The sequence below is a fragment of the Pyricularia pennisetigena genome, chromosome 6 (assembly GCF_004337985.1).
Source record: "Pyricularia pennisetigena strain Br36 chromosome 6, whole genome shotgun sequence".
NCBI classification, from domain to species: domain Eukaryota; kingdom Fungi; phylum Ascomycota; class Sordariomycetes; order Magnaporthales; family Pyriculariaceae; genus Pyricularia; species Pyricularia pennisetigena.
The window spans coordinates 5,757,614-5,785,595 of NC_043744.1; the positions used below are offsets into that span (position 1 = coordinate 5,757,614).

Here is a 27,982-nt window from a genome sequence, read left to right on the forward strand (position 1 = left end):
CAAGTCGGGGGAAGGAAGGGGAGGTTTAGTTTCCGGTGTCTCGGTCGCTTCTTGTTGGAACGGGGCTGATTTTGAACGATCAGACTCAACATACACAAAACACTCCTGCACACATAAAAACAACATCTCTGGGCGATTGTGGACTTGACTTGCTTTACTACTCATTATCACTCGAGATATGTAGGGAAGATTTTACTGTCCTCTATTCTCTTTTTTTTTTTCTTATTTCTTTCTGGCTGGTCTTCCTTTGTTTATATTACGATCCTGGTCAACGTCGCCGGAATAATTCCAAACCATTGTTCAACGTTTGTGTTTGTGCCTTGCCTAGTTGCCTTTTTCTTTTTTTTTTTGGAGAGTACTTGTCCTGCAGCGCAGGAAAATTTTGAGCAGCACAGCAAGCAAGTAAAAAAAACAAACAATGTGGATAAAGAAGAAAAACAGACACGCATGACGATGCCTTGAGCTCGATTCGCTAGTGAATAGGGTTGTCATGGCTTGATAGGATATCAACGACATAGGAAATAGGTGCCTGCTTCAAAAGCGGTTAGGCAGGCTCGCTGGGCAATGAGTTCTGATCCTCCGTGTGCGCTCATTTTCAGTTGAGCTTTAACTTTGATCCCACGGGCCCTATCATATAGTCTTTTTAGAGCCTAGCCATCTTCCAATGACAGGACCAATAATAACAACATAAGTTACAGCATGACAAGAACAACTCGACATGACAGCCCTTCTACATTCGCTTTCTATGATCCTGGAAACCAACAAGACAAGCACAAAAAAGCTCAGATCTTTCTTCAAATCCCTCGCAGAAAACAACAACCCACGAACTAGCAGAGAATTACACATCAATGCCTGTGTGACATATGTCCCCTGGCGTCAACCGCAAGCTTCATTGCTCACGAGCCACCTGCAGCTGCGGCGACTGCAGCAGCCTTCGCGGCGTCCTTGGCGGCAGCCTGCTCGTATATCTGCTGCCACGCCTCTAGCCAGTGCTGGTGCTGCGGTGTCGGAAGCTTGCCGGGGTTCTTGAAGGACCGCGTCAGCAGCTCGCGGAGCCGTGAACGCAGCGTCTTGACTACCAAGACCGTCTTCCAGTCAGGTGCTGCGAAACGGGCTCGGTTGCCGTCCATAACGAAAACACCCGAGTACATCTGTTCAAAGGTTCATGTTAGCAAAGATTCTGATTCTGACGTCTATGTCATAAGCTCGGCGGATGGTTTGCGGAAAGAACAGATACATACGTCGCACCGCACGTCTCCACAAAGCAAGGAGATGGAAAATGGCTCTACGGCAGTCGTCTCATGTGCGTTGAGTGCCCTAGTAACAATAGTGACATGTGTCAGCTCATGCTTCCGATGAATCAAGTAGGCGCTTGTGATAAAACCCACGATTTCGTCGATTGCATCATGTGATAGTACGACATCCACCTAATCTCGTTATGTCCTCTGTTGACGCTGGACCGATGCAAACTAATGTTCTGGTTGTTTCCGACATTCCGCAGACCCTTCCCTCCGGCCACGTCGCGGACAAGAAGTTTAGGGTAAAAGCTCCAAGATAGTACGGCCTGCGACACGAGGTCATTTTCACTGTTGACATCGACCCTCTGTGGCATTTCAAAGAAGACTTGCTTGCGACGGCGATTGCCGCCGGATGCGTACCGCAGGCGACTGAGGTTCTTGCGCTCGTCCTCAGTCATGGAAAGGAATTTGGAATCCACAAGGGAGACCAACAGCTGACCTTTCAGATCCTCAATGTTGGCGAGCGTTTGCTGGCTGAGGAAATTCTTGCGGCAGAACTGGAACTCCTGGCTGCTGTTCCCGGTGGCGGCAAGGCAGACCCGCTTCCATGATAGGTAGGCATTGTAGACAGTCAAAATGTCCGAGTCGCCCCGTCGGAAGCCCAAGCGTACCGTGTCAGCCTGTGACCGCTGGCCGAATGGAGCAACGAATGGAGACTTGGACGAAAGTATGGCGGCAACAGTGATGGCCATGTCAAGACATTTGAAGATGGAGCCAAGAAGGATCAGCTTTCCGAGGAAAACATCCAGAGGAAGACGAGCGAGCTGGTTGCCAAGAGGAGTGAGATCCTCGCTTTGAGTCAAGGCTCGCACATCAATGAGAGCATCTATGGCTCTCCTGATATTCTTGGCTGATGGGGGGTCCAAAGCTTTGCTCAGAGTCTCTTCAATTCCACCAATTTTGCAAATCTTGACACGGATAGCGAGATCTTGGAGCGAGAGTCGCAGCATTTCAGGCGTCTGCTGATCCGCCATGATGGCATCGTGTCGATACTTGGTGAACATGTGGAAGCAGAGACCTTGCTGCACACGACCAGCACGACCCCTTCGCTGCTTGGCGTTTGCTCTCGAAATAAACGTGTCGATAAGTCTAGACATTTGTCGACGCTCGTCGAAGCGCATCTCGCGATGCTTGCCCGTGTCAATGACACATGTAACATCCGGGATGGTGATACCCGTCTCGGCGATGTTGGTTGCGAGCACGATCTTGCGCATGCCAGGCGGTGGCACCAGGAACGCGGATTCTTGCTCCTCGGTGGCGATTGTCGAGTGTAGCGGATAGACGAGCCAATTCTGCTGGAAGGAGCGGTCTCCTAGCAAAAGATCATTGAGCGTGCGGATTTCAGCAATACCCGGCAGAAATACGAGAATGGCTTTGCTGTAGTCTTGGTAGTTGGGATCAATGGCGATCCTTGAGATAAGCTGAACTATGAGGTCGAAATCAATCTTGTATTCGTCCATCTGAGCCAGAGTGTTGCGGGTCCTTGTCGAATAGCCTTTGAGTGACTTGAGTAGCTCGGTTTTAGAAGACGATTCTGGCTCAACTTCGGCAGTGTCTTCGTCGATTTCGACGAGTCTCTCCTGAGGTACTTTCTGATCGATGGTATAGCCAGTCAACTCGACCGCATCTTCTAAAAAGTTGACCTGTACAGGGAACGTGCGGCCTGGAACGTTCAGAACAGGAGCACCATCCAAGTAATTCGAGAAGCGATCGGCATCAACAGTAGCCGACATGAGGACGACCTTGAGATCCTTCCTCCGTGTCATTAGCTTCTTCAGCACAATCAACAGGAAATCACTGTCAATGGAACGTTCGTGGACTTCATCCAGGACCAGGTGCGTAATGTCCCGCAAATCGTTGGAACCCTCAAGCATCCTCATGACGATACCTGTCGTGGCAAATACCAGCCGAGTCTCGCGGGAAGTATTGGCCTCGAGGCGGATTGAGTAGCCGACAAGGGAACGCGATGTACCGAGATCATTTCGACCCTCTCCAAGCTCCTCGCTCACTCGACGAGCCAAAGAGATGGCTGAAATTCGTCGAGGTTCTGTGCAGTAGACTTTGCACGCCTTCCCCTGAGCGAGTTGATGTTCCAACAGGAACGACGGCACCTGTGTACTCTTGCCGCAACCAGTCTCGCCGCAGACAATGACGACTTGGTGCTGATCGACGGCGGACAACACCTGTTCGCGGAAAGCCCACATCGGAAGTTGCATTCGTGACCGCAACATGGTCTGATATCTTGGTGAGTTGCTTTTATCGTACCAGATCCTCTGGTAGTATTCCGGCCCAGCCGCTGCTGCCTTGTTGCGGTCGTGGTCTGAATTCTCCGCCGAATCCGTCGCGGCGGCCCTGGCGCCACGTCCGCGAAAGGCTCCTTGAATGATGACGCCGTCTTCGAGCTCTTGATCCTGTTTCTTGCGCACGAGAGCACGCAGTTCCTTCACGATCTCTCGGTCTGCTGCATCGGCCTTGCTTTTCTTGGCCTCTGCGAGTTCTGACCACAAGTCTCGCCAAACTGGTGGCAGCTTCATCGCGGCTTTCTCGTCTTTCGAGGAGGAGCCGCTGACAAGGAAAAATGCAAGGGTAGCAACATATGCCTCCGACTGCCTGCTGTCGGGCGTTGCAATGCTTTTCATCTTGATGACGAATTGATTAGGATGCATTTCTACTTCAACCCCAGGTATATCGTGCAGCTGGTACGGCTCCTGGGGTTTGCTCCAAAGAACGTGTACCAGGTGTTGGTGGGCGAAAGCTGTAGCTGGAATGGCCGTGTAGGATATCTTAACGCCGGGATCTCTGTAAGTGTAGCAGAGTTATTAGTTTCATGTACTCCATTTAACAGAGAACGTAGGGCAACAAAGACTCAAAGACAAACCTCCCGCGGCAAATTTCGTCCAGTGCTCTCGACGGACTTATGCCAGTCCATTTTCCAAAATCTTTGATCGTCAGCTTGACCCCATCAGCACCAGTCATGACGGTGCTGGATTTTCCAGTCAGAGGGTCAACCTCGTTAGTAGGTAGGCTGTCGAACAAGCCCGACAAGGCATCTTCTTCATTATCGTTTTCAGCAAGTATCTCTGCCGCCATCTTTTCAGCCTCTCGAGCAATCTCATCCTCAGCACCCTCCGCCACGGCAGGTTCCGGCTCCTTCTGGGAGGCAGCCAGTGCGTTGGCTTCTTCGTCCCTGAGCTTCTTTGCTGCAGAGTACTCCTTTTCCAGGATGATCTTCTTTTCACGCCACTGAGCGGTAGCCACGTCCTTCTCAAAAAGGACATCGAGCTCGATTTTCGCGAGCTTCGCTTGCAGTTTTGCAATCTCTAGCTCGTCGCTAGAACTCTGATCGGTTTCGAGGGCCAACTTCTTCTGCTTCCCTTTCGGGGCATCTAGGAGTGGTCGTTGTAGCGCATACAACTTAGCCCTAGTGTCCAAGTACTGAGGAACCAATTCGTCCGGCTCTATCTCCTCATCGCATATGACTGCGACTTTCCTGGGAGATGTCGCTCGAGATTTGCCATCCTGCTTGCGCTTCTTTTTGACGTCTGGCTCCAGCAGTCGAGGAGTGGTTGCACCAGAGGGTAGTGGAGTGTCGAATGGAGTATCTAAATCTCGTGTTAGTGAGAGAAGAGAGGCCTAAGAGTAGGGAGTGAATGCGCCGATTTTTGGCGCGACGTCGTCACACACCTATTGGCTTGCCATTCATCTTGGCCGACTTTTCGTAGTTTGGAAGTTCGTCATTGTCGCATTCACGTGCGAACCAAGCCAAGGCCTCGTCAAGACCCCAGATTGAGTCACCCTTTGGTGTCGATATGCTCGGAGCAATGTCAAGAATATGCTGTAGAAGTGCTGGCACCTTATCTTTGGGGAAGCCAGAACCTATTAGAGTCTCCTGGAGAGTCCACAGCTTGATAGTAAGATCTTCTTCGGATGGCATTTTGCCAGAAGAAGTGTCGCTAGCCAGCCCAGACGCGGCGTAGCGGCTCTCTCCCTTGATGAGTTCGAGCAGCTGCTCCATGAGCTCCGGGGGTAGCCATTTCCTGGTGTTGAGGGATTCAGCCTGGCCCCTGAGAAGCCGCTTGTCGGTCTCGAGCCTGTTGCGTTGGCGCTGGGCATCACGCCTCACCTTTGCCGCATGCTTCTCAACCAAGAGCTGCAGCTCTGATTCCTCGAGCTGCTTTTCAAACTCCTCAGGCGTCAATTCCTGTTTCTGCTGCTGCGGGCCGCTGCCGCTTGGTGCCTGCGTGCCTGCGCCTGAATCTGCGCTACCGCCGGCCTGTGGGGCGGCATTTGGAGGGGCACTTCCAAACTTGCTGCCGTCTGCTGACGATTGGGCTTCAGCAGGGTCGATGACCCTTACCTGCGGCTTTGAGGCAATGGATGTGGTTGCAAAGCCTCTCTGGTTTCCCGCGGGCTTCTTTTTTTTCTTGTTGCCACCAGCCATGACGGCTGTGAGCCTGAGGAAAAGCTATAACCAAAAAATGAAGACAGATTGCTATACTGATGTAAAGATACAGCGACAGCTGGATAAATGTTGTGATGTCTTTAATACTTTTTCTAGGCCGGTTGAATATTAGGTATGGGCCTGTGTCTTTTTCTTTGTCTCTTTCTGCAAGGACGTAGTGGTAAATGGTGTTGTTGATCGTTAACTGCCCGAGAAAATTGACGATCAAGAATTCCCCGTTGGTCTTGTTGTCATACCAAGTGAGTTCCTCCACTGAAGGCCCGGGCTCTTCCCCAGTCACTGGTGGGTCTGGCAACAGTAACTTGGGCGTTTTGGTTGGTTGATAAATCGGGAAGGAACAAAAAGAAACAAAAAATCGAATACAACGGTTGATTTGCCTTGCCTCTAGCGGAAAGTAAGAGTAGCTTCTGATGTCGCTTATACAGCTGGGGGTACCTGACGTGAACATTAGCTGTCTGTCCAATATGTCAAATGCGGGGTTCAGATCAGATCAACATACAAAAAAAAAAAAAAAAATCTGTAAAACTTCTAACATCAAGAACAGATGTGCACCATAAAATAGCTAGGTACACACAATTCAGACCTAACGGCAGCTAAACTTGATACACGTAGTTTTAGAACTTTGCCGACGTCGAGTAGTGAAGTGAGAGCTGTCTGCTTAGGTCTCCTCTCATAGGCACCCCTGTCGTTCTCGTAGTTGACGATCTTGACCGCCCGGCAATAACCCCACCAAAACAGCTCGTTTGTATGTTGGACGGAAGTTATGGTGCGGCGTTTGATGCAGGGTGGAGCTTTGGGCAAAAGTGACCGCACGCAATCATTACTTTGCTGCAAGCCACGGCAACCCTCGATATATTGATCCCAAATAAAGCAACAAAGGCTGTCTGTATACTAGAAGCAGATACGTCATTCCGACAGAAAACCCGCGAGGCGCTCGCGATGTCAGAGAGCCTCGAGGCATCAAAATGACAGCTGATGTGGTGAACGGAGACGGTCCGGGTCAAGTAGACCTCGTCGCGATAAAACAAGTTCTCCTGTCGTCCTCGACCAACGCGCGCACTACACAGCTGCGCATTGTTGAAGACAAGATTTCCCAGAATGGTATGGCACTCGAATGTCCTTGGACTCCAGCCTAGCACATCTAGACAACACACAGTCTAGCTTATACAAGTCACTAACATGTTGCGCTACAGCTCTCGATCAAGCAAGCCTATCAAAGCTGCTGGGCATTCTTTTCCTAACCCATTCCTCGTACGCCGATCGACCGTCCCGCCGAGCCGTTCAGCGCTGCCTTGTTCTGCTCGCCAAGGCCAAAGAAGAAAAGCTCCTTACCGCTCTCGTGGCCGCCATCAGAAAGGAGAGCCAGAAGCCAACAATCGCGCCAGCCAATGCCTTCGTCCTGCTAGAATGGTCCAGCCTGCTCATCGAACACCTAGGGGAAACTGAGCTGTGGGAGAAGCTCGGGAAAGAATTGGTTTTGGCTACCTCAGACTGCCTAGAAAAGTGTTTGCAGCCGCAATGCAGACACAACCTAGGGCGTTCGGCTCTGGTGATAAGTCGTCGCGCGTTCCGGAAACTCGTGTCCATTGAGAAGACACGGGAAAAGTCAATCACGGATGCGGTGCAGTTGTTGGCGACCAAGGGTGCGGCGCCCACGGCCAAGTATGCCCCAACTTTGGGGGTCATCGCAGGTGTATGTGCACGGAAGGACTATGCCAAGCCGATACTGGAGAAACTGAAGCCCCAGTTCTTCGGCTTCTACACCAGGGAGATTATCGGGTCCAAGACGCAAGTGCCCAGTCATTTTGCCGAGGGCTTTAACGATTTCTTCCACTCGTTTGTTACACTCGAGGATTTGGGCAAGGACATCACACCGGCCTTGGAAAAGGGTCTGCTCCGCGCACCTGAGATTGTACTGAACGATCTTGTTACACCTCTCGTTGATGCGCTGCCGAGTGATTACGACCTTTCATCTGTACTGAACAAGAACCTGCTCAAGCCTTTGCTGGCAAACGCCAAGTCTACCAATGCTACCATCCGCATGGGCGCACTCACAGCTTTCAGAAAGGTCGTGAGGCGCTCTGCTGATCCTGAAACCCTGGGAAAGGCCACCGACGAAATTGTAACTCCGTTGAAGGGAGGCAAGATTGCTTCGGCCGAGCAGAGAGCGATCCATGCCGAGATGCTGACTGCTCTCGCTACGAACGAGGCGAATGCAGCCAAGATTTGCGGTGCTTTGCCGGCTGTCGCCGGTAAGGAGGGTAACGAACCGGCTTTGGTAGCAGAGACAAAGGCTCTCCTCTGCTCTATCAAGACTCTGCTTAATTTGGAAGTAGAAGTTCCCGCTGCAGCTCTTGATGGATATAAGAAAGGTCTCGCCGACAAAAAGCCTGGGTCCAGGAAGATTTGGGTCCTGTCGGCAGGAGATCTACTCTTGCACAGCTGCGGTCTTGCTGATTCAAAGGTAGCATCAAAGGTCCAAGAGGTCATCCTTCCCGCCTTGTTCGAGACCTACAATGAGGCTGTCGCGAATCCACTGGCTGCGTCGCAGAGCGGGCTTATTGTAGGCGCCTATGTGACTTGCACTGTTGCTCCGTCTATATTTCAAACCAACAAGGCAGCTCCCGTCCAGCCACTTCTGAAGAAGTTTTCCGTTTCAAAGCAGTGCCTTGTTTGGGAGCCTAAACCATCGTTTTTGCTGAACCCTAAACTCTTCAGCAAATTGTCGACCGATGAGGATTTGGAATGGTTCTATCGTGCTTTGGCATCCGTGGCTGCAGAGCTTCCTGAAGATGGTGACTCTGAAGCTTCGATTGCTTGGGCCCAAGCTCTTATCTATATAATTTCTTCGCCTGCTACCGGGACGCAAGTCCGTGTTGATCTTTGCAAGCGTCTGTCGGAGCTGTACCTCAGCAACCCCGAGAGGATCTCGACTGCCGTCGTTGGCGGCATGTGGTCTTGGCTAGAGTCGGTCGAGGAGGGCGAAAAAGACAGTGCTGCGGCTCTTGCAAAAGCCGAAAACAAATACTTGCATCTCATACTCAGGGCAATCTGCCCGCCGTCTCAAGCACTGCCATCAAAATTCACCGAAGAAGCCGGGAAAGAGGCCCTAGAAGCACAAATGTGCTCACTGCTCGTCCTTGCCCGGTCTGACATCGTCCCCCGCTCAAGCTGGATTGATCTTTGCTTGAGGTCTGGCTTAGATCCTGGCCAACTTGCAACCAAGCATGAAAAGGCGTTGCTTGAAGAAGTTGCTCTCCGAAGTAGCTTTGATCAGAAGGTAGGAAATCCATCTTCATCTGCTTGGAGATTTCACGATACTAACACTTTTCTGTCCAGTCCGATGCCATTCGAACTGCCTCATATAAAGCTGCAGTTGAGCTGGTTTTCGTTGCGCCCGAAGTCATGACTCCGCGAATCATCCAGCTGATACAGCATGACCTTGATACCTCGGAGCTAAAAGACATTGGGCCTCTTGAAGCTGCCATTTTTAGGACGCCAGAGGGTACCACATTCGTTGATGTTCTAGCCAAGAAAGGTACCACCACTGTGTCAACCAAAGGCAAGGACGCGGACACTCTGAAGTGGGAAGCGGAACTGAGAGCCCAACTTGCAGAGAAAAAAGGCCAGCCAAAGAAGCTATCGGCCGATGAAAAGGCTAAAGTCGATGCCCAGCTGAAAAAGGAGTCGGCTATCCGCGAACGAGTCCGCGGGGTTGCTGCCAAGGTCATGCGAGGTGTCGGTGTTATCAAAAGTCTCGCAACTGGTCCTCCGACTGATGCGACGTTATGGATGGGCCCGGCTGTTAACGCGCTTCTGGATGCTGTTGACGCGGGAGCGTGCCTTATTACAGGAGATGCAGCCCCGATGGCATATCTGGCGTGCGCAGATCGTGTTTCCAGCCGCTTGGGTTCGTTCCGTCAGTTCATAGGCGTAGCTACGCTGAGAGCCCATGGTGTCGAACTCCTACCTGAAAACCTCAAGACTGAGCCTTTCGAGGACCTTGTCACGAGAGTCATGTACCGACTGCGTTTTGCTGGAGAGCAGCGCCCTTTTGACGTCGTTTCTGTCAACTACATGCTCCCTCTAGCACTCCTTATTTTGAACAAGGGTGGGTTCGGCGCCACAGCGGAGGACAGGGACACTCATCTTGTCTTGGCAACAGAGCTCTTGTCCTTTCACACAGACACGGCTTCGTCCGAAGCGCTTCCCAGAGCGCAAATGCTTGAGACGCTGATTTCATCAATGCAGGTGTACAACCAGCACTACAAGATCATCAGGGACTGTTTCTCTGACATGGTCCGCTGCGTGGCACCAAACATGAGCGATGAGGAAATTGGCGTAGTCGCTCGTGGTGCCATCGTGCCACAGACCAGTGTGCGCACGACAGTCTTGCAGTCCATCAGCGCAGATGTGGACATGAGTGAGCTGGAGTTCTCCGAGGAGATATGGATCGCATGCCATGAGGACAGCGAGGAGAACGTTGAGCTGGCCAAGGAAATTTGGGAGGAAAGCGGTTTCCAGACATCAAAAGATGTTCCTGCCAAAATGCTGCCATACCTGGAAAGCAAAGATGGACAACTGCGCAAGGCTGCCTCTAGGGCTCTGGCCGAGGCTTGCAGTCGCCATCCTGAGACGGTCAACCCCATCCTCGAGAAGCTGAGATTGGCTTATGTCGAATTTGCCAAGCCCCGGGTGCCTGAGCTGGATGAGTTTGGCATGCCAAAGAAGATGGACTTGTCCGATCCATGGGAGGCCAGGCATGGTATCGCAACCTCTTTCAAGGAGCTCTCGCCTTATTTCAAGAGGGAGCACTTGGATTCTTTCTTTGCTTTCCTCATAGAACAAGGCCCTCTAGGAGATCAAAATGGATCTGTCCGTGCAGAGATGCTTGAGGCTGCCAACAAGGCCATCGAGATCCACGGCAAGGGAATGGTCGACAAGCTGATGAAGACTTTTGAGACCACTCTTGAGGCACCGGACAAGGGCTCAGCTGCTGCTGACAGGGTCAACGAGGCCGTGATTATCATGTACGGTGCCCTCGCTCGCCATCTCAAGGCCGGGGATGCAAAGATACCCGTGGTTATCGAACGACTGATCGCTACGTTGAGCACACCCTCAGAGGCGGTTCAGTATGCCATCGCCGAATGCTTGCCGCCACTTGTCAAGGCATGCGGCAACAAGTCATCCAAGTACTTTGACGAGATCATGGAGACATTGCTCACGTCCAAGAAGTATGCCGTCCAACGTGGTGCAGCATACGGGCTGGCAGGCCTGGTGCTTGGCAGGGGCATTGCCTCGCTGCGCGAGTTCCGAATCATGTCAAATCTTCACAGCGCGCTGGAGAACAAGAAAGAAGCAAACCAGAGGGAATCTGCGCTTCTTGCGTACGAGCTGCTGGCTACCATTTTGGGTCGGTTGTTTGAGCCGTATGTGATCCAGATTGTTCCGCAGCTTTTGGCCGGCTTTGGAGACTCGAATGCGAACGTCCGCGATGCTGCTTTGGCTTCGGCCAAGGCATGCTTCGCCAGGTTGAGCTCATATGGTGTCAAGCAGATCCTACCTACGTTACTCCGGGGTCTGGACGATGATCAATGGCGTAGCAAGAAAGGAGCATGTGATCTCCTGGGTGCCATGGCTTACCTAGACCCACAACAGCTTGCACTGAGCCTACCAGAGATCATCCCACCGCTCACGGCTGTGCTCAACGACAGCCACAAGGAGGTGCGGTCTGGGGCTAACAAGAGTTTGAAGCGCTTCGGTGAGGTCATCAGCAACCCCGAAGTCAAAGGACTGGTGGACATTCTGCTCAAGGCCCTCAGCGACCCAACAAAATACACCGACGAGGCGCTCGACTCGCTCATCAAGGTCCAATTCGTCCATTACCTGGACGCTCCGTCGCTTGCACTCATCAGTCGTATCTTGCAGCGTGGTCTCGCGGACCGCTCAAACACCAAGCGCAAAGCATCGCAGGTTATTGGCAGTCTTGCTCATCTCACTGAAAGGAAAGACCTGGTCTCGCACCTGCCTGTCCTCGTCGCAGGCCTCAAGGTTGCCGTGGTTGATCCTGTGCCGACCACTCGTGCTACCGCTTCAAGGGCTCTTGGCTCGCTTATGGAGAAGCTCGGAGAAGAAGCGCTGCCCGATCTCATTCCCGGCCTTATGCAGACCCTCAAGTCGGACACGGGAGCCGGCGACCGTCTTGGTTCTGCCCAAGCACTCAGCGAGGTGCTCGCCGGTCTCGGTACCACGCGCCTAGAGGAGACTCTCCCCACAATCCTGCAGAACGTCGAGTCTTCCAAGCCCGCAGTTCGCGAGGGCTTCATGTCTCTTTTCATCTTCTTGCCCGTATGCTTCGGCAACAGCTTTGCCAACTATCTTGGCAGGATTATTCCGCCTATTCTGTCTGGTCTTGCCGATGATATCGAGGCCATCCGTGAGACTGCACTCAAGGCCGGTAGACTCCTCGTCAAGAACTTTGCCGTCCGTGCTGTCGACCTGCTGCTTCCTGAACTGGAGCGTGGCCTTGCAGACGACAGCTATCGTATCCGTCTCAGCTCCGTTGAGCTCGTCGGAGACCTGCTGTTCAACCTCACTGGAATTTCTGGCAAGACTGAAGATGGCGACGAGGACGAGGAAGAAAAGGTCAAGGAGGCAGGCAACTCGCTCCGTGACGCGCTTGGTGATGAAAAGCGCAACAAGATCCTGTCCGCACTTTACATCTGCAGGTGTGATACTGCAACCTCGGTTCGTGCCGCAGCCGTCGCTGTCTGGAAGGCATTGGTGTCGAGTCCCAAGACCCTCAAGGAGCTGGTGCCGACCCTTACACAGCTTATTATCCGTCGCTTGGGCAGCACCAACATGGAGCACAAGGTGATTGCCAGCAACGCCCTCGGAGAGCTTATCCGAAAGGCAGGCGACAATGTCCTCTCAAGCCTGCTGCCCACGCTCGAGGAAGGCCTGCAAACCTCGACAGATGTCGATGCCAGGCAGGGTATCTGCTTGGCTCTCAAGGAACTCATCTCGTCGGCCTCTGAAGAGGCACTGGAAGAGCACGAGAAGATCCTTATCTCGGTTGTCAGGACAGCACTCACCGACTCGGACACCGAGGTCCGTGAAGCTGCCGCCGAGGCATTCGACTCTTTGCAGCAGATCCTTGGAAAGCGTGCGGTTGACCAGGTCTTGCCGTTCCTGCTCAACCTGCTTCGTTCCGAAGACGAGGCCGAAAACGCCCTGTCTGCCTTGTTGACGCTGTTGACAGAAACTACCCGGTCGAACATCATCCTCCCGAACCTGATACCCACTCTCATTGCGCCCCCCATCTCAGCATTCAACGCCAAGGCACTTGCCTCGTTGTCTCGTGTTGCCGGCGGAGCTATGAACCGTCGTCTACCCAATATCGTCAACTCACTCATGGACAACCTGGTCAACTGCAAGGATGATTCTCTGCGCGAGGAGCTAGACGCCTCGTTCCACACTGTTATTTCGTCGATCGACGAGTACGATGGCCTGAACACGGTCATGAACGTGCTCCTACAGCTTACCAAACATGAGGACCACCGTAAACGTGCGGCGACTGGCAGACAGTTGGCCCAGTTCTTTGCGGCAGCAGATGTCGACTACTCGCGTTACAACCAAGACATCATTCGCTCGCTGCTCATTTCGTTTGATGACTCTGACATTGAAGTCGTCAAGGCTGCTTGGAGTGCTCTGAGCGAATTTACCAAGAAGCTTAGGAAGGAAGAGATGGAGGCATTGGTTGTATCGACCAGACAAACCTTGCTCCAGGTTGGTGTCGCTGGCAACAACCTCAAGGGCTTCGAGCTCCCCAAGGGTGTCAGCGCCATTCTACCCATCTTCTTGCAAGGTCTGATGAACGGAACGCCAGAGCAAAAGATACAATCGGCACTTGCCATCTCCGACATTGTCGCCAGGACAAGCGAGGCCTCCCTCAAGCCATTCGTCGTTCAGATCACCGGTCCGCTGATTCGTGTCGTCTCGGAGCGTTCGACCGAGGTCAAGTCCGCCATTCTTCTGACTCTCAACAACCTCCTGGAGAAGATGCCAACGGCATTGAAGCCATTCCTGCCGCAGCTGCAGCGTACATTTGCCAAGTCGCTCGCCGACACGACATCAGAGCAACTACGATCACGCGCAGCAAAGGCGCTCGGCACGCTCATCAAATACACGCCGCGTGTTGACCCTCTCATAGCCGAGCTGGTGACGGGCTCCAAGACGACGGATCCGGGTGTCCGTACTGCAATGCTCAAGGCGCTGTTTGAGGTTATCAGCAAGGCCGGCGCCAACATGGGCGAGCCGTCTCGTGCCGCCGTGCTTGGTCTCATTGACATGGAAACAGATGAGAAGGACGATGCCATGACCGTCACCAACGCCAAGCTTCTAGGCGCCCTGGTCAAGAACGTGTCAGGAGACGCGGCGCACAACCTCATCAAGTCCAGAGTTTTGACATCTTCACCGACGAGCTCGAGTGTGTTGGGCCTGAACGCTGTTCTGTTGGACGCGCCGGCTGCCATCATGGAGGGTCCGTTTGCAGAGGAGCTTCCTGAGCTCTTGGTACAGGGCATTGCAAGCAAGATTGTACGTCTCCGCGGGTGGATGATTCAGCCATGCCCTACTCCCCTGATTGATTAAAATGTTCCCAAGGCACAATTACTAACAAATCTTGTAATTTTTACAGGCCATGATCGCAGACAACTCGATTCTCGCGGCTGGCAAGTATCTCTTGAACGAGCAATCCAAGCCGTTTGAGCACACCAAGGCTGTATTCGAAGCCCTGGCAAACACAGTTGGGCCGGGCAACCCGACCGACTCGCGAAGGCTCTCGCTCGTCGTGGTGCGGACCGTGTCTCGTGTCAACATGGATCTGACGCGACCGCACCTGCCACAGCTGGCCGGGCCCGTGTTCGCCTCGGTCCGCGACCCGGTCATCCCGGTCAAGCTGGCAGCCGAGGCGGCGTTTGTGTCGCTCTTCAACGTTGCCGACGACGAGAGCAAGGTCTTTGATAAGTTCATGGCCAGCCCCGCGGGCGAGAGCTTGCCAGCCAACGCCAAGAGGAGCATGCAAGACTACTTCAAGCGTGTCGCGCTCCGGCTTGGTGCTCAAGTCCGGGAGAGGAGGGATGCCGAGGGAGGCGCCGGCGGTCTTGGCCTGTCCAACGATGAGGTTGAGGACGAGAAGGAGATATGGAGCGTGGGGAGGATCGACAGCGGGGAGGACGTGTTTGGGAAAGATTGAGTTTTGTTCGTCTTGACGACTGAGAACTGTGTGTGGGGTTGTGAAGCGCGGACAGGATGGATTTGAGAAAGTCATAATTTTGCTTTTTTTTTTTCTGACTTTTATCAAGTCGCCACTTGTGTTCCTTGCTGAGGATGTGAAGGCCGGCATATAGCATAGCATAGCGGCGAGTGGGTTTGAAGAGGGGTGGGTGAAACAAGAGTCGTTTGTTGTGTTTACTTGATGGGCTGGGTAGGGACTAGCCGGTGTTGCGTGAATATGCCTGGGTCTGGTCTCGTTTTCGTCACTATACCTAAATGCCGCCTCTGGATGCGCTGATGTCGAGCTGTGTGGGTTTAAAAGGCCATTTGAGGTAGCCATGTCAAAAAGGGTGTTGGAGAAAGAAACTTGGGAGAAGGAGATGATTTCGACACCAGCTTTGCTGTATATTTTTCATCGTCTATATACCGAAATAAGATTCAAGAGTTATGTAATATGTATACCGAGAAGTGTTTGTACTTTTTGTTGTTGTCGTTTCTGTTTTCCACACAACCAGAAAAAGTCCATGATGAGAACTGCCATCATCATCAAGAAAGAGGTCCCGACCCGCAAAAAAAGAGAAAAAGAAAATAAGGAGAAATAAAAGACGGATAAAAAAAATGCGCTGGAGCACCGCGTTCCAAATATAAAAACAATAAAAGGGGTCATGCAGTCGTTAGGGGGGTGGTGGTGAAACGTGTCAGCCTTTGCCGTTCTGACGAACCCGGCGCGGGTTTTTGGCTGACTGCTCCGATCTTTTTTGGTTCAAAAAAGCGCCGGCAGGGCGGTTCTACGAGGTGTAGACGGCAACGTATTGAATTTCCATCATGCTGCCGTAGCCGTCGAGGGTCGCGGCGTTGGGTGCTCCGGGCCCTTGGTGGAGAAGGAGAGGTTAGTATGTAAAACATTTATGAAACAAATGGCAACAACTCAAAAAAAAACAAATAAAATAAAAATAAAAACTCACAGTTTCCACCGACGGCAACGTTCAAGAGCACGTACAGCGGGCTGTGGGCCAGCGTGCCCCAGATGGCCTGGTCACCGATCATGGCGCCGGTGAGCCTGTGGAACTCGGCGCCGTCCTTGGTCCAGGTGATGACCTGGCGGGTCCAGTCGCCGTCGGTGCGGTCGATCTTGATGGCCCACGTGTGCCAGTCGTCGTCAGACATGGACGTGGTGCCCTGGCGGCCCAGGGGCTCCTGGCAGCGGCCGCCCGGGTAGACGTCGCAGTGGACGGTGGCGTAGGCGGTCGGGGCGCCGCTGACCTGCTCCATGATGTCGATCTCGCCGCACTGCGGCCACCCGGTGCCGTGACGCAGGGCGTCTCCCAGCGTCCAGAAGGCGGGCCAGATGCCCTGCTTGCTGCCCTGCAGGTTCCAGCCGAGCCGGATGCTGCCCTCGATCTGCATGACGCCGCCGGGAGGCGCGGACCAGGCCTCGCGGGACTCGATGCGGCCCGACGTCCAGGATCCGTCGGCGTGGCGGCGCGGCACGATCTGGAAGGAGCCGCCGCCCGAGATCTGCATGTTGTCGTTGGACGTGGTGTACACCTGGTGCTCGTTGTTGGAGTTGATGTTGAGAGCGATCTGCCATGTGTCCTCGTTGACAGAGGCGCCGGCGGGGCCTGAGAAGGTTTCCTCGAACACGAGCTTGAGGCCCTGGCTCTCTTTGTTGGGGGCTTGGATGGCGGCCGCGAGGGCCGGGAGGAGGGCGAGGATGGTGGATGTTTGAAAAAGCATGATGGGCGGGATTAGGAAAGTGTACTGTCGGCAGTGATGGGTTCTTGAATCTCGTATATTTCGGCAAGAGACGATGTGCTCTTGTGCTGTTTTCCTCTTGGTGCCTTCTCTTTCCCGGTTGTCATGAATTGAAAGGCTTCCAAAGCTTTACAAAAAAAAAAAAAAAAAAAGGTTTGCACAAAAGGGCAAATAAGATAGTGCCGGTATGTTTGCAAACAGAGTTGATAACTCAAAATGCGGCCGTCAGAAGAGAGTGGGTTTGACGGGGTGAAACGAAAGTTGCAAGGTAAAAGTGAGACCTTTGGCTCAAGTGGGAGGAGCCTGTCCAGGAGCTCGTGGTAAATATAAACCGTGAAGAATATACGTATCGGGTCCTGCGACAAAAGTAAAGGAGCGTCAAGCCGACCGGTGAAGCTAAGAAGAAGGAAGGCTTTTGGTGAAAGGGACCGGGAAGTCGGACCAAAAGAGCGTGTGATGCCGTGCCTTGGGGGGTGGGAGGGAGAAACAAAAAAAAGAAAAGAAGAGACATGAGCACAGAATAGGCCATGGCAAAGATACTATATAAGACTTGCAGTAGAACGCAAGCCGGCAGTTGTGGGGGAGGCTTTTCCAGCAAAGACGGTATACCGCCCAGCCCTGCGCCGAGATCAACTAGTGCCAGGGCCGGGATTGATATCCATGCGCCTCTCGCCAACAGATAAAGTGCCCAGAGAATGCAACGTCGCCAAGGTCGCCTATCAGAAGCATTGCGGCAGGCGGAGAAAGGCATACGGGAGAGGTAATGTGGAATGGAAGAACGGGGCGTGGGGCGTATACTACAGAGTACAGTTAATGCTCCGAACAGGGGGAAAATCAGAGAAGCACTGGGCAGCAAGGGCAGAAAAGTACATGTCAAGCCTGCGCGATACGCAGGTATCTCATGTACCGGTAATTACCCACTGTATATACTAACAAATTAAGAACGTCGAGCAGTAGAACAACGCAGCCAGACCGGGGGGCTCATCCCTTCTCTCTGGTAGGCAGTGCTTCCAGAAGCGAGTCTGTGGATAAGCCTGGTCGAAACGGCACCCCCTAGAAGCGGGTTACTTGGCCGCGCACATTCATTCCAGTACGGCAGTTGGACCGAGTCTTAGAGAGCTCTGAGAGATCGACAACAGTTTCTCCAAGTACAGTGTAGGTTAGTCCGCATTGCTGGCTATGGCTGGGAAGGCCTTGTATTCGCTTCAGCCGGTTAGACTGGGAGGGTTTGACCAAACCAACAAGTGCATGCTGAACGATCACCTGAAAACTGTCAAGCGTGCGTTGTCAAGAAGCAGTGTTTGTGGTGTTTACAGTATTCCCAGCCATCAGATGAACCGTTGCCATCCTGAATCAACAAAACCCATGCGGGAAATACGTGGCCGACAGAGTGTGGGTGGATGCAGGGACAGGCGGATGGAATGATGGGATGAAAGAAAGCAAGCAGTTTGGCTCGAAGTTTGGTTTTGGTTTTTGATTCGGCTTGAAGAAATTGAAGGGAGATGCTAAAGACTCTTGGCGGGTGTCACTCAAGGCACTGTAGCCCAAATAAAATCAGGAACCAAAGGCGGCTCTTGCTTGCCGGTGCAGTACAGTACTGCACGGTAATTAATTACTGTGTGTACAACTGCAGAGAAGCAAAAGATTGAACGGAAAAGGGAGGGAGGGAGTGGAGGGTGGATAACCAAAAGAGACATACAGCAAGCAAGCACAGTACAGCGCAGCTCAACACCTTGCCACCAAGCCACGTTAAGGGTCTCACCCCCAGCTGGCGATTGACAGCCCCCCCTCCCCGAAAAAAAAAAACGAACAGAACCCCTGCAAGCCCTATCACTATGGTTAGTAGCCCTGCTGGGAACAGTGGGGACGGAGAAATAGGAGTCGTTCGCGCGGGCCAAGTCCGGCCTGACCTTGATACATGAAACAGGTACGCACCCCCCCAAATGCGATGCATGAATCCCAGCTCCATTTATTTTGACAGATGGCAAAGGGGCTGGAGGACCAATGACGGAATCATGGGATGACTTTGGTGTTCCTGGTAGCATCTTTTACGGGCGACTGCATGCTTATGTACAGTAAACACAGTAATTACCCCCAAACCAGGTCAGAGATTGGCTTGAATGGGCTGCAGTTGCAAGATAACGGCATTCGACTCTCTTCCGTCATCGATATCTAAGCCTGCATTCACACCGACTCCACCATTTCGGCTGGGCATGTATGCGTTGTCTGCCATGGAATGCCAATGATGAGAATCACACCGGACCAAATCAGCAGTCTAGGCAAAGGTACCTCCTACCTATCCAGAAGACTTGCTACGATATCCGTCGCAACTCAAGTCACCGGCGTTGTAACTTCTTTAAAGACCTAGAATCAAATTAGACTAGACCTAAGGAATCATTAGAATCCTTCTTGGTCCGGCTCTGGATAGTCTAGCTCTGGTCTAGCTCTGGCCTAGCCCTGGTCTAGCCCTGGTCTAGCTCTAATCCAGCACAATTCTACTGGACTATGGGCACAAATGCAACCGTGGGGCCTAATCGGCAATCTCACTCCAGATCCGAAATAGGCTTCGTACTTTCAAATGCAGGTACAGAGGTACACTGACCTTGGCCACCCTTGGCGTTAAAAAAAAAAAAGACGACGTTCAGAGCGCAGATGCGCCAAGACATGTCGAACCAGTTGGGACGAGCGTCGAAAGGAAGAGTTTGAGGATCGATCTGTTCGTATGGATAAAGTACCAAGCACCCGTCCAGCTTGGCAGTCGTATAACCAGGACGGCGTCGGCAGCTATTTAGTGTGCACAGAATCCGAATGAAAAAAGAGAGAATCAGAGATGACGCCTGTCAAATTTATATTTGACTCGGCCGAACTTTTGGTCACATGGGACTCGTAATTATTTGCCCGGAAAATATCCTGCGGATTTCCATTCCTTGGAATTGTGTCGACAATAGTAGTCCTGGACCAATTCCGTTAACTGGCAGGTTTGTCTGATAAAAAAAAAGTTGAAAAAAATAAACAAAAGAAGATAATGTGCATTGTCATATATAGCCAGATGCATTTAAGCATATCCCCTGATCATCCCAAGTGTAGCCAATTAACTCGTAGCGAAAAGCAAATGATCACTTCCGAGCAAACAATGCAATGCAAGCCCAGCACTTTTATCAATTGTGCTCGCTTGTCTGAGTGAGTCGCTCCGACACCGCGAGAGAAACCACTCAATCCTTACGCCTAGTGTTGCGAAACGATCCCAAATCTTTGTTGCAAATAATGATACAGCGGCAAGGTATCCAAACACCACAAGAGTTCACACATCATAACTCGTGCACTCGTCCCAAAATTACACACTGCCAAACACAGTCCTCAGCCTAGTATCGTTTGCAAAGTGTTAGCAAGTAAGCGACACACCAAAAGCTTGAAAAATTCCAGTTCTACAATGCAAGACAAAAACTTGCCATTTGCTAGTCGCAAAGTCGGGAATAAGCAGCCAACCCTCGTCTTGAGGCACAGTGGCGGCGGCTCTATCTGCAGCCTCCCTCGCGCAGACCGCAGACCTCTGCATCTCGGCATCCCGCTTGCTGCGGAACATCGCCTGCTCCTCCTCCACACCTAGTTGGGGAAGACAAGGTGTCTCAGGGGGAGAGCAGGGAGCAGCGCTGTGGCGATGATGGCGGCTTTGCATGCCGCCGTGCTCATCGAGGTCCCGCATCAGGAGGGCCGGATTGACTGTTTGCGGCGGAGACTCGTCCGTCTCGGCGTCGTTTTCTAGCGATCCCGGCTGGAAGGGGCTGACGACGGTCTCGAGCATCGGGGCGATGAGAAAGAAGAACGCCTCGTCGTCCAGGTCGATCTGAATGTCGAATACCGAGTCGCTGTAGATGACCAGAGCGGAAGGCCAAACCGCAAGAGCCCAGAAAGGAACAAACAGCGGGACCTCCGAAAGAACCATGGGAGCGGCCGAAAGAGCCACCGCCGGTTGTGGCCGAGGAAGCAACCTGGGCAGACGCACGGTATGGAACATCGCTGGTCCCTCTGGATGAAGCGCAAGAGGGGCCGCAGGACGTTTCACCGACCCAGCTGGGAGGCCGTCTCTGCGAGGGCGACCGCGTGGCCGGCCGCTCGGGACCTTGGGGACAAAGCCGGTTGGTTTTCCGTCTCGGCGGGAGAGGAGATAAAGGTCTCAAATACATGGCGCAGTTAAGATAGAAATAAGAGTCTGGGTGTACAAGAGAGAATAGAAGAGAAAAGGGCGGATAGGCTGCGCCTAGTCGAATTAATATAGGACAGGACTTTTAAGTCAAGCCTGCTGATCTTCTGTACTTGAGCCGTGATAGAACGGAAGTCTTGAGGTATGCAGATGAAACTATGATGGAATTGAACTGCTACTACCCCAGGAAACAGCCAGGGAGGAGCGATCCATTTATACCAACAAACAAGACCCGGGCCAGAACGCATTTTGAAAGTGATTAGTTGCTTGAAGATCAGAATCTAATGGTGGCCGACACTGCATACAAATCCGAGGCCGCAACAAGGGGACATAGCATATGTATACGCACGACAAGTAGCGAGTATATACAAACTTGTATTGTGTCATTATGAGCCCCGGTCTAGCTCCAAGGTTAAGCAAGTGATTAGGACCTGCTATATACGGAAAAGCTTAAACAATGTCATATCTGCAGGAAGCCAAAACTCCACCGATTTTTGGAGCGTGGCTTCCAGAAGAACGAGAGAAAGTCCAATCGCCCGCGCGAGCTTGCACGTCAAGATCGCTGACCAAATCAGAGCCCGACCTAGTTGCTTGAGCTTGAACTGACTAGGTTTATGAGAAAAAAGATTCGGTTACTGCCGGCGCCTTGAATCGCTCCTATACATACACAAGTACATTGTGTCTAGATCTGCGATGGTGTGATATTTCATAAAACTTTCTCAGAATGCATAGACGGGACTTTCCAGGCATGGGAGCCCCAAAAACGCATTACCGCCAAAAGAGGTGTGGTTATATTCCATGCAATGTTACGCCTACTTCCTATCTCGACTGGCAGAATATAAAGTGAGCCAGCTGGCGGCCTCTCGTTCCCTCTCATGGAACCTGCAGACCAACTCAGACATACACGCCGTAAGTTCAGTTGTCATCAGTCTGTGAATCTGATCTTACCTGCTGTAAGTTGCGGAAGCGGCCTGAAAGTCCTCGCAAGAACACACCCATGCGCTCTCGCCGCACCAGCTCAGCTCAGGTTATAATGTCGGCATCAGTCAACATCCCATTACATCAACGCGAAATTGCAGGTAGTCAGATGAAAGTCTGGAGAGGAATAATAAGTAGGACATCGTGAGTCAGTCAGACAAGCAGGCATCGGGCGTGATTAAGGTCGTCTATTGTCGTTTCTTGCAATGTTGCAGATATGTCGATAATCTCCTCCCCGAGGTCCATCTCCTCGTCCCGGGATACATGATATTATACAGTTGATGGTAGTATGTGGTTTGTCGATGATGGTACAGCGCTTCCCCAGAATGCGCAAACTTCATTTCTCCTCCGGCTTGGTTCTCTGCTCTCCGCGTCGCATAAAAACCGCTGCAAGCGTTCTAGTTGATTGGATTTACCATTGCCTACAGGGCGCATTAGCTCCATCTCTTTAGACTTTTGGAGAGGAATGATCTTCATCAAACGTACGGGTCAAAGTACTCGCCAAACGAGCTGGCCAGAAAGGCAACACCAACCTAGAGGCGAGTTAGTATCCATTCAGACAACTTGTACATAAAAATGGTCGACAATTCAACCCAGATCGACGGGGCAATACTTACACCGAAAGCAGCGACGCTGCGTACAACAGAAGCGTACTCGGGCGCGGTGATAAAGTCGTACGTCGCGCCAACAACACCTCGGGGCTGGGCAGGCCTCGAGCGACCGCCGGCGGGCTGAACACGCACAACCTTGGGAGGCATTTTGACTGGTGGTTGTTTTATAAATCTTAAGGGGGTCTCGTTCGGAGTGCGGCAGTTGCAGTCGTGATAATTGAGATGGGCTTGATTAAGGAGGTAGTTGGTATGGTGTGGATGCTTGTGATGCGCTTCGCAAAAATTCAAATTCCATCACTGGTTCCAATGTCAACGTCAAAGCCAGCCGCGCTAATTTTCTTATCGCGCTTATCAGCTCTCATGAACGGCCCAGGAAAGCCAGGGTTCGGGTTCTTGGGTTATTGCACTTAACCTTGCCTCCTGGTGGGGCGAATTGATTCCGTCAGCGGGGCATGTTCCCCATCCCAGCCCAAGCTTACTTTGTACTTGGATGCAGCTCTGCTTGCAGTCACCTCATCTCCAGCCTTTGCCCATGTCTTTCCATGTTCCTCAGCTTGGCCTTGTAGATACGAGAAATTCCAGCTACCTAATGGTCTGGATGTCACAGAAAAGCACCGCAGATCAAACTCAAGGTTTATCAAACTCAGAAAGCGCGGGTTACTTTGTGCACCACTTCACATCCCAGGACTGGACAACAATAACATAAACCCTGACTTGGTCACCATTGAAGTCTACCAGACTAACAAGATATTTTAAATATGGCCGACGACACACAATTTCAGACAATCTTCAAAGAGGAAGAAGAACCTCAACAATCAATTACCTTGGATTTTACTCAAGATCCTCAAGAACAAAAGTCGTTGACCTTTGACTTTTCAGAGGATTCACATCAAACGCCAGTGAAGGAGGAATCACGGACACAGCCAGAGCAGCAGCAGCAGCAGCAGCAGCAGCAGCAACAGCAGCAGCAACAGCAGTCAGAGCCATCAGGACCATCACAACCGACACCACCGCGCCAACCAGGTGGTTTCTTCCCTTCGTCCACTACTCTCCCCTCCCCAGCCCCCAGCAACCAATCCCGTCTACCCCTGGACTTACCCCACCCACGGGCAACCGCCCTTCGACCGGGCTCCGTCAAGGAAGACAACCTCCGGCGCTTCGTCGAGCAGCGCATTATGCACATCAATCGGCGCTACGTCAAGAAGTTCGGCATCCCGGACCCCAACGACGAGGTGGCAGGCTACCAATCCATCAGCGAGCTGTGCCGCGACCTCGACTCGGTCATCAACATGCTCTGGCTGTCGGGCACACCGGGGATCCAGATCCCTTATTTTCTCAACATCGCCCACGAGCTGACCACGTGGATCGACTCGTTCCCGCCCAGCCCGGCTGCCATGCTCGGCACGCTGGCTAGGCTGGACCACTGTCTCGCCAGTCTGATTGCCGGCAGGGACATTCAGACGGACGAGGACCTGCCGGGATTCGTCGTGCTGCCCGGCGGGACGGGAGCCCGGCTGGGTGGCATGAGTCGCACCGACATGGTGCGCTGCAGGAGCATCGTGGAGCAAACGCGATTGCTGGTTGTGGACGTCATGAGTCGAAACCCGGAGACGGAAGGGATGGAGATTGTTGAGGACGTTACCGAGACCGAGGCTGAGACGACGGACGGCGAGGGCCGGTCGGCGAGGTTCGGCGGTGGTGGTTATGGGGATGACGAGGACGACGCCATCCACTTGGCTGCAGCCAAGGTTTATGAGAACACGCTGATACAACTTGGGGCTACGCTCGGGCAGGGCCCAATTGCCTAAAGGGGTGATCTGCCGTCGAGATTGCCGGTGCCGTAATTTTGTCAAACTAGCGACAGCAATCTACCAAGAGATCATCTTCGTCCGCATGGTGTAACGATGATCTTGGGGCACAGGCTGTCGACTGCCGACTGCCGAGCCCTTGTCTTGTCTTGGCAGAGTATGGACCCATTTACGATTGTTCCTTACTCTGCAAACCACCACCACCTTTACATGCATTTGACGATAAACCTGGAGCGCTAATCTGGTAGTATTTTACCTAGACGATACCGTACATTCAATGTACAACAGACCAAGTTCGGAATATTGACCTACCTCGGCCGGGACATGGAGGCCTTTGACCATCGCAATCCGCCGTCATCGGCCATGTCCTTAACGATCGCTGTCAGATTGTCGGCAAGCTAGGTTTCGGGGCCACTTCCGACTGTCTGGCTTGCGCGCGACCTAGAGTAAAAAGCTTCCGCGTACAATCACCCGCCGGGTCCTGGTGACATGGGTGTAGGGGTCGCCGGCGAGTGGTCCTGGAGCTTCCTGTAATTCAAGACCACGGAGAAGCAGCTGAATCACAAGCTCGAAATGTACAAGCGCATCTCTGGGCCCTGTTCAGAATATCCCGGTAGCGGTGCAGTGAGGCAGCCCTTGGACTCGTTTGATGTTGCTGGGTCAGACGGATCCCACCGATGCCTAGTCAATCCTCCGTTGGGGGACAGCGTCTTGCCTTTGCACCGTAACCCGGCGAGGCCTCCTGCTGGATTGTCAACTCCTCACTTCCTGCTGACAATATTTGATACAGGGGTTTCTGCGCAGATCTTATACTCCCGGACGATAGTTCATCAGAAAGTAAAGAACTCAGCCTGGAGAGCGCAGTCGGGAGAGGGTTTTCGCCATGATGTTTGGAGAAGCTCGGAAGCGGTCCTCGGCAAACGAAATGCCGATGGCGAATGAATCAGGTAGCACACTTAGAGATGGAGGTTCTGCGCAGCCGTGATTCTGATTGCGTTCAACTAAACATCCCAAAGCTCATCGCGGATGAATTGATGGCGCTGGGCCATGCCATCATCAAGGGTGTCGCTCAGCCCCAGGATGAAAACAGCCGCTCTCCGCAGGGCTAGTCTAGAATTAATGTGTGGCAACAGCACGGATCAGCCAATGCTCATTGCAACTTTATTTTCTGATCTTGAAAAGAAACTACTTGCCCCAGATTTCCAACGACAAGCACGTCTGCCGCGCTGCATTTTGACATCTTGTGAAACGCTGGACAGGATATTGACGATCAGACAACCCCCAAGAAGGCAATTTTGCATGTATCTCGAACGAAATCGCGAGCATCGTAGTCTTCTCTCGACTGATTACGATGGAAGAAAACATCCGATTCGGTCATGCAGTATTACAAAAGCAGATGCCGTCCTCACCCGATGCGCCACATCGAGGACAATACTAAGTGGACCCCTTAGACCTCGGCGCCAAGACCAGGGTGTTATGTGACGGCGGCTATGAACGCAGCTCTAAGTACCTTGAGGAACAATATCAAGACTGCCCCCCAAACTTAGTCTCCTAGTGGCGGAATTCTGGGCCGCTGCACTCAATATCTCAAATCTCGGCAGACTGAGAACAATACCAAGATGTTCGCAGCAGCGACCAGGTGCTTACATTATCACTACCCATTGGTGCCACTTTCGTCCCTTGTCTCTTTTCAGCAGTACACTTTTGTTATCCAGTCTATTTTTCTGGGCCCATTTCTTTGACATTGTTCACCAGAAGTCACCTGCTAATTGCAGACGGATGCAGCAAGTTGGATCCCAGGGCGACGCAATCATGCACCACGGAAAACTATGACATCCGGTGCGTCGGTGTATAGGTCAGGTCAGAAAGATGATATATGATGATGGTGGGGAAAAGATACGAATGGTGGTGACAGCGTGATAATATCTTTTGATATCTCCCTGGCCTTGCTATTCTTCATTCATAATCATAATTGCTACCATTTCCAAGCTTGTTTTTATACCTCTTCAAGTTTCCCATCGTTCTCAGAAGCACGTTGACTATTCCCATCAGTCTTGGAACGTTCCAAACATCGTGGCTCAAAGATCCAACTTCCTTTGACGTCTTCAAGACTGTTCATGAGGCTGCCTCCATGCTTCTACATAGCCTTCAACAAACACTCTTCATTTTCTAAAAAAAGAAAAAAAAAAAAGAAAAAAAGGCGTCAGCAGCTTTCTGATATCACTAAATTCTACTGTCTGTTACCATAAAACCCTCCTCCGCCAACATGGACCAGACATTACCAGCAACGGGCACGACCATTAGCCCGCCTGGGCCGACCCTGAACGTCGACCCCCGCTTTCAGACCATTACGATACTCACACCCTCCCTGACGGGATCGGGATTCGATCAAGTGGAGACGACGCCGGCAGAGATATCCTCGGTATATTTCCTCGCCTTCAACACAGCCATCGGCTACAGCGCCCAGATCGGGGCCTGCTTCATCATGCTCCTGGTGCTGCTCACCATGACGGCCAAGGCGCGCTTCGCCCGCATCCCCACCGTCATCAACACGGCGGCGCTCGTCGTGTCCATCATCCGCTGCACGCTCCTCGTCGTTTTCTTCACCTCGACCATGATGGAGTTCTACACCGTCTTCAGCGACGACTTTTCCTATGTCCACCCAAACGACGTCCGGCGCTCCGTGGCTGCTACCGTCTTTGCGCCACTGCAGCTCGCCCTCGTCGAGGCCGCCCTCATGGTCCAGGCCTGGGCCATGGTCGAGCTGTGGCCGCGCACATGGAAGGTGAGCGGCATCGCCTTCTCCCTGCTCCTGGCCTCGGTCACCGTGGCCTTCAAGTGCGCCTCGGCCGCCATCACGGTCAAGAGCGCCCTGGAGCCGTTGGATCCGCGTCCGTACCTGTGGATCAGACAGACGGACCTGGCTTTTACTACGGCCATGGTCACCTGGTTCTGCTTCCTGTTCAACGTCCGTCTCGTCATGCACATGTGGCAGAACAGGAGCATCCTGCCGACGGTCAAGGGGTTGAGTCCGATGGAGGTCCTGGTCATGGCGAATGGCTTGTTGATGGTGTTTCCTGGTAGGTCTTTTTTTTTTTCCCTCGCTCGGTCTCACACCCCTAATCTGAACCTTGGCATCCACAAACAGACCAAGCTAACATTCCCCCTTCCCTCCCAAAGTCCTATTCGCCGGCCTCTACTACGGCGACTTTGGCCAGTTCGAATCCGCCTCCTTGACCATCACGTCGGTGGTCTTAGTCCTCCCGCTCGGCACCCTGGTGGCCCAGCGCCTCGCCGTGGCCAACACGGTGGCCGGCTCGACCGGCACCACGGACATGGACGACAAGCTCGCCTTCCTGGGCAACGCCACGACCGCGACGCACCACTCCTCCTCGGCTGCCGGCCGCTCCAGGCTGGCCTCGCCGCGACTGCATTCCCAACTCAGCACGAGCGTCTCGGCGGGCAAGCCGCGCGTCGACCCTATCGACCTCGAGCTGCAGCGCATCGACGATGACGATGGCGATTTTGGCAGGTCGGGTAGCGCCGGCGGCGTGAGGATCGAGAGGAGCATCGAGAGGAGGGAGGAGAGGCTC

General features: G+C 52.8%; 7 protein-coding genes across 7 annotated transcripts; 3 read left to right on the forward strand and 4 right to left on the reverse strand.

Moving 5' to 3' along the window:
- Positions 1 to 896: 896 nt before the first annotated feature.
- PpBr36_05437 (uncharacterized protein) lies at positions 897 to 5,763 on the reverse strand (the record flags this gene model as incomplete). The annotated part of the gene is made up of 5 exons (XM_029892593.1): positions 897 to 1,151; positions 1,242 to 1,317; positions 1,389 to 4,097; positions 4,177 to 4,900; positions 4,983 to 5,763. Coding segments are annotated over 5 exons (4,545 nt in total), but the record flags the coding sequence as incomplete, so codon positions are not given.
- A 962-nt stretch (positions 5,764 to 6,725) lies between these two features.
- PpBr36_05438 (uncharacterized protein) lies at positions 6,726 to 15,016 on the forward strand (the record flags this gene model as incomplete). Its single annotated transcript, XM_029892594.1, has 4 exons — positions 6,726 to 6,861; positions 6,954 to 9,040; positions 9,100 to 14,358; positions 14,459 to 15,016. The coding sequence occupies 4 exons, from the start codon at positions 6,726 to 6,728 to the stop codon at positions 15,014 to 15,016; spliced, it is 8,040 nt and encodes a 2,679-aa protein (XP_029749548.1).
- Positions 15,017 to 15,824: 808 nt separating this feature from the next.
- PpBr36_05439 (uncharacterized protein) lies at positions 15,825 to 16,773 on the reverse strand (the record flags this gene model as incomplete). The annotated part of the gene is made up of 2 exons (XM_029892595.1): positions 15,825 to 15,907; positions 16,002 to 16,773. The coding sequence occupies 2 exons, from the start codon at positions 16,771 to 16,773 to the stop codon at positions 15,825 to 15,827; spliced, it is 855 nt and encodes a 284-aa protein (XP_029749549.1).
- A 947-nt stretch (positions 16,774 to 17,720) lies between these two features.
- On the reverse strand, positions 17,721 to 17,968 carry PpBr36_05440 (uncharacterized protein; the record flags this gene model as incomplete). The annotated part of the gene is made up of 2 exons (XM_029892596.1): positions 17,860 to 17,968; positions 17,721 to 17,813 (listed from the first exon to the last, which is right to left on the reverse strand). The coding sequence occupies exons 1-2, from the start codon at positions 17,875 to 17,877 to the stop codon at positions 17,721 to 17,723; spliced, it is 111 nt and encodes a 36-aa protein (XP_029749363.1). The 5' UTR covers positions 17,878 to 17,968.
- Positions 17,969 to 20,125: 2,157 nt separating this feature from the next.
- Positions 20,126 to 22,728, reverse strand: PpBr36_05441 (uncharacterized protein; the record flags this gene model as incomplete). Its single annotated transcript, XM_029892597.1, has 4 exons — positions 20,126 to 20,153; positions 20,340 to 20,780; positions 22,457 to 22,503; positions 22,588 to 22,728. The coding sequence occupies 4 exons, from the start codon at positions 22,726 to 22,728 to the stop codon at positions 20,126 to 20,128; spliced, it is 657 nt and encodes a 218-aa protein (XP_029750333.1).
- A 611-nt stretch (positions 22,729 to 23,339) lies between these two features.
- PpBr36_05442 (uncharacterized protein) lies at positions 23,340 to 24,389 on the forward strand (the record flags this gene model as incomplete). The annotated part of the gene is made up of 1 exon (XM_029892598.1): positions 23,340 to 24,389. The coding sequence occupies one exon, from the start codon at positions 23,340 to 23,342 to the stop codon at positions 24,387 to 24,389; it is 1,050 nt and encodes a 349-aa protein (XP_029750335.1).
- A 2,266-nt stretch (positions 24,390 to 26,655) lies between these two features.
- Positions 26,656 to 27,982, forward strand: PpBr36_05443 (uncharacterized protein; the record flags this gene model as incomplete). The annotated part of the gene is made up of 2 exons (XM_029892599.1): positions 26,656 to 27,469; positions 27,570 to 27,982. Coding segments are annotated over 2 exons (1,227 nt in total), but the record flags the coding sequence as incomplete, so codon positions are not given.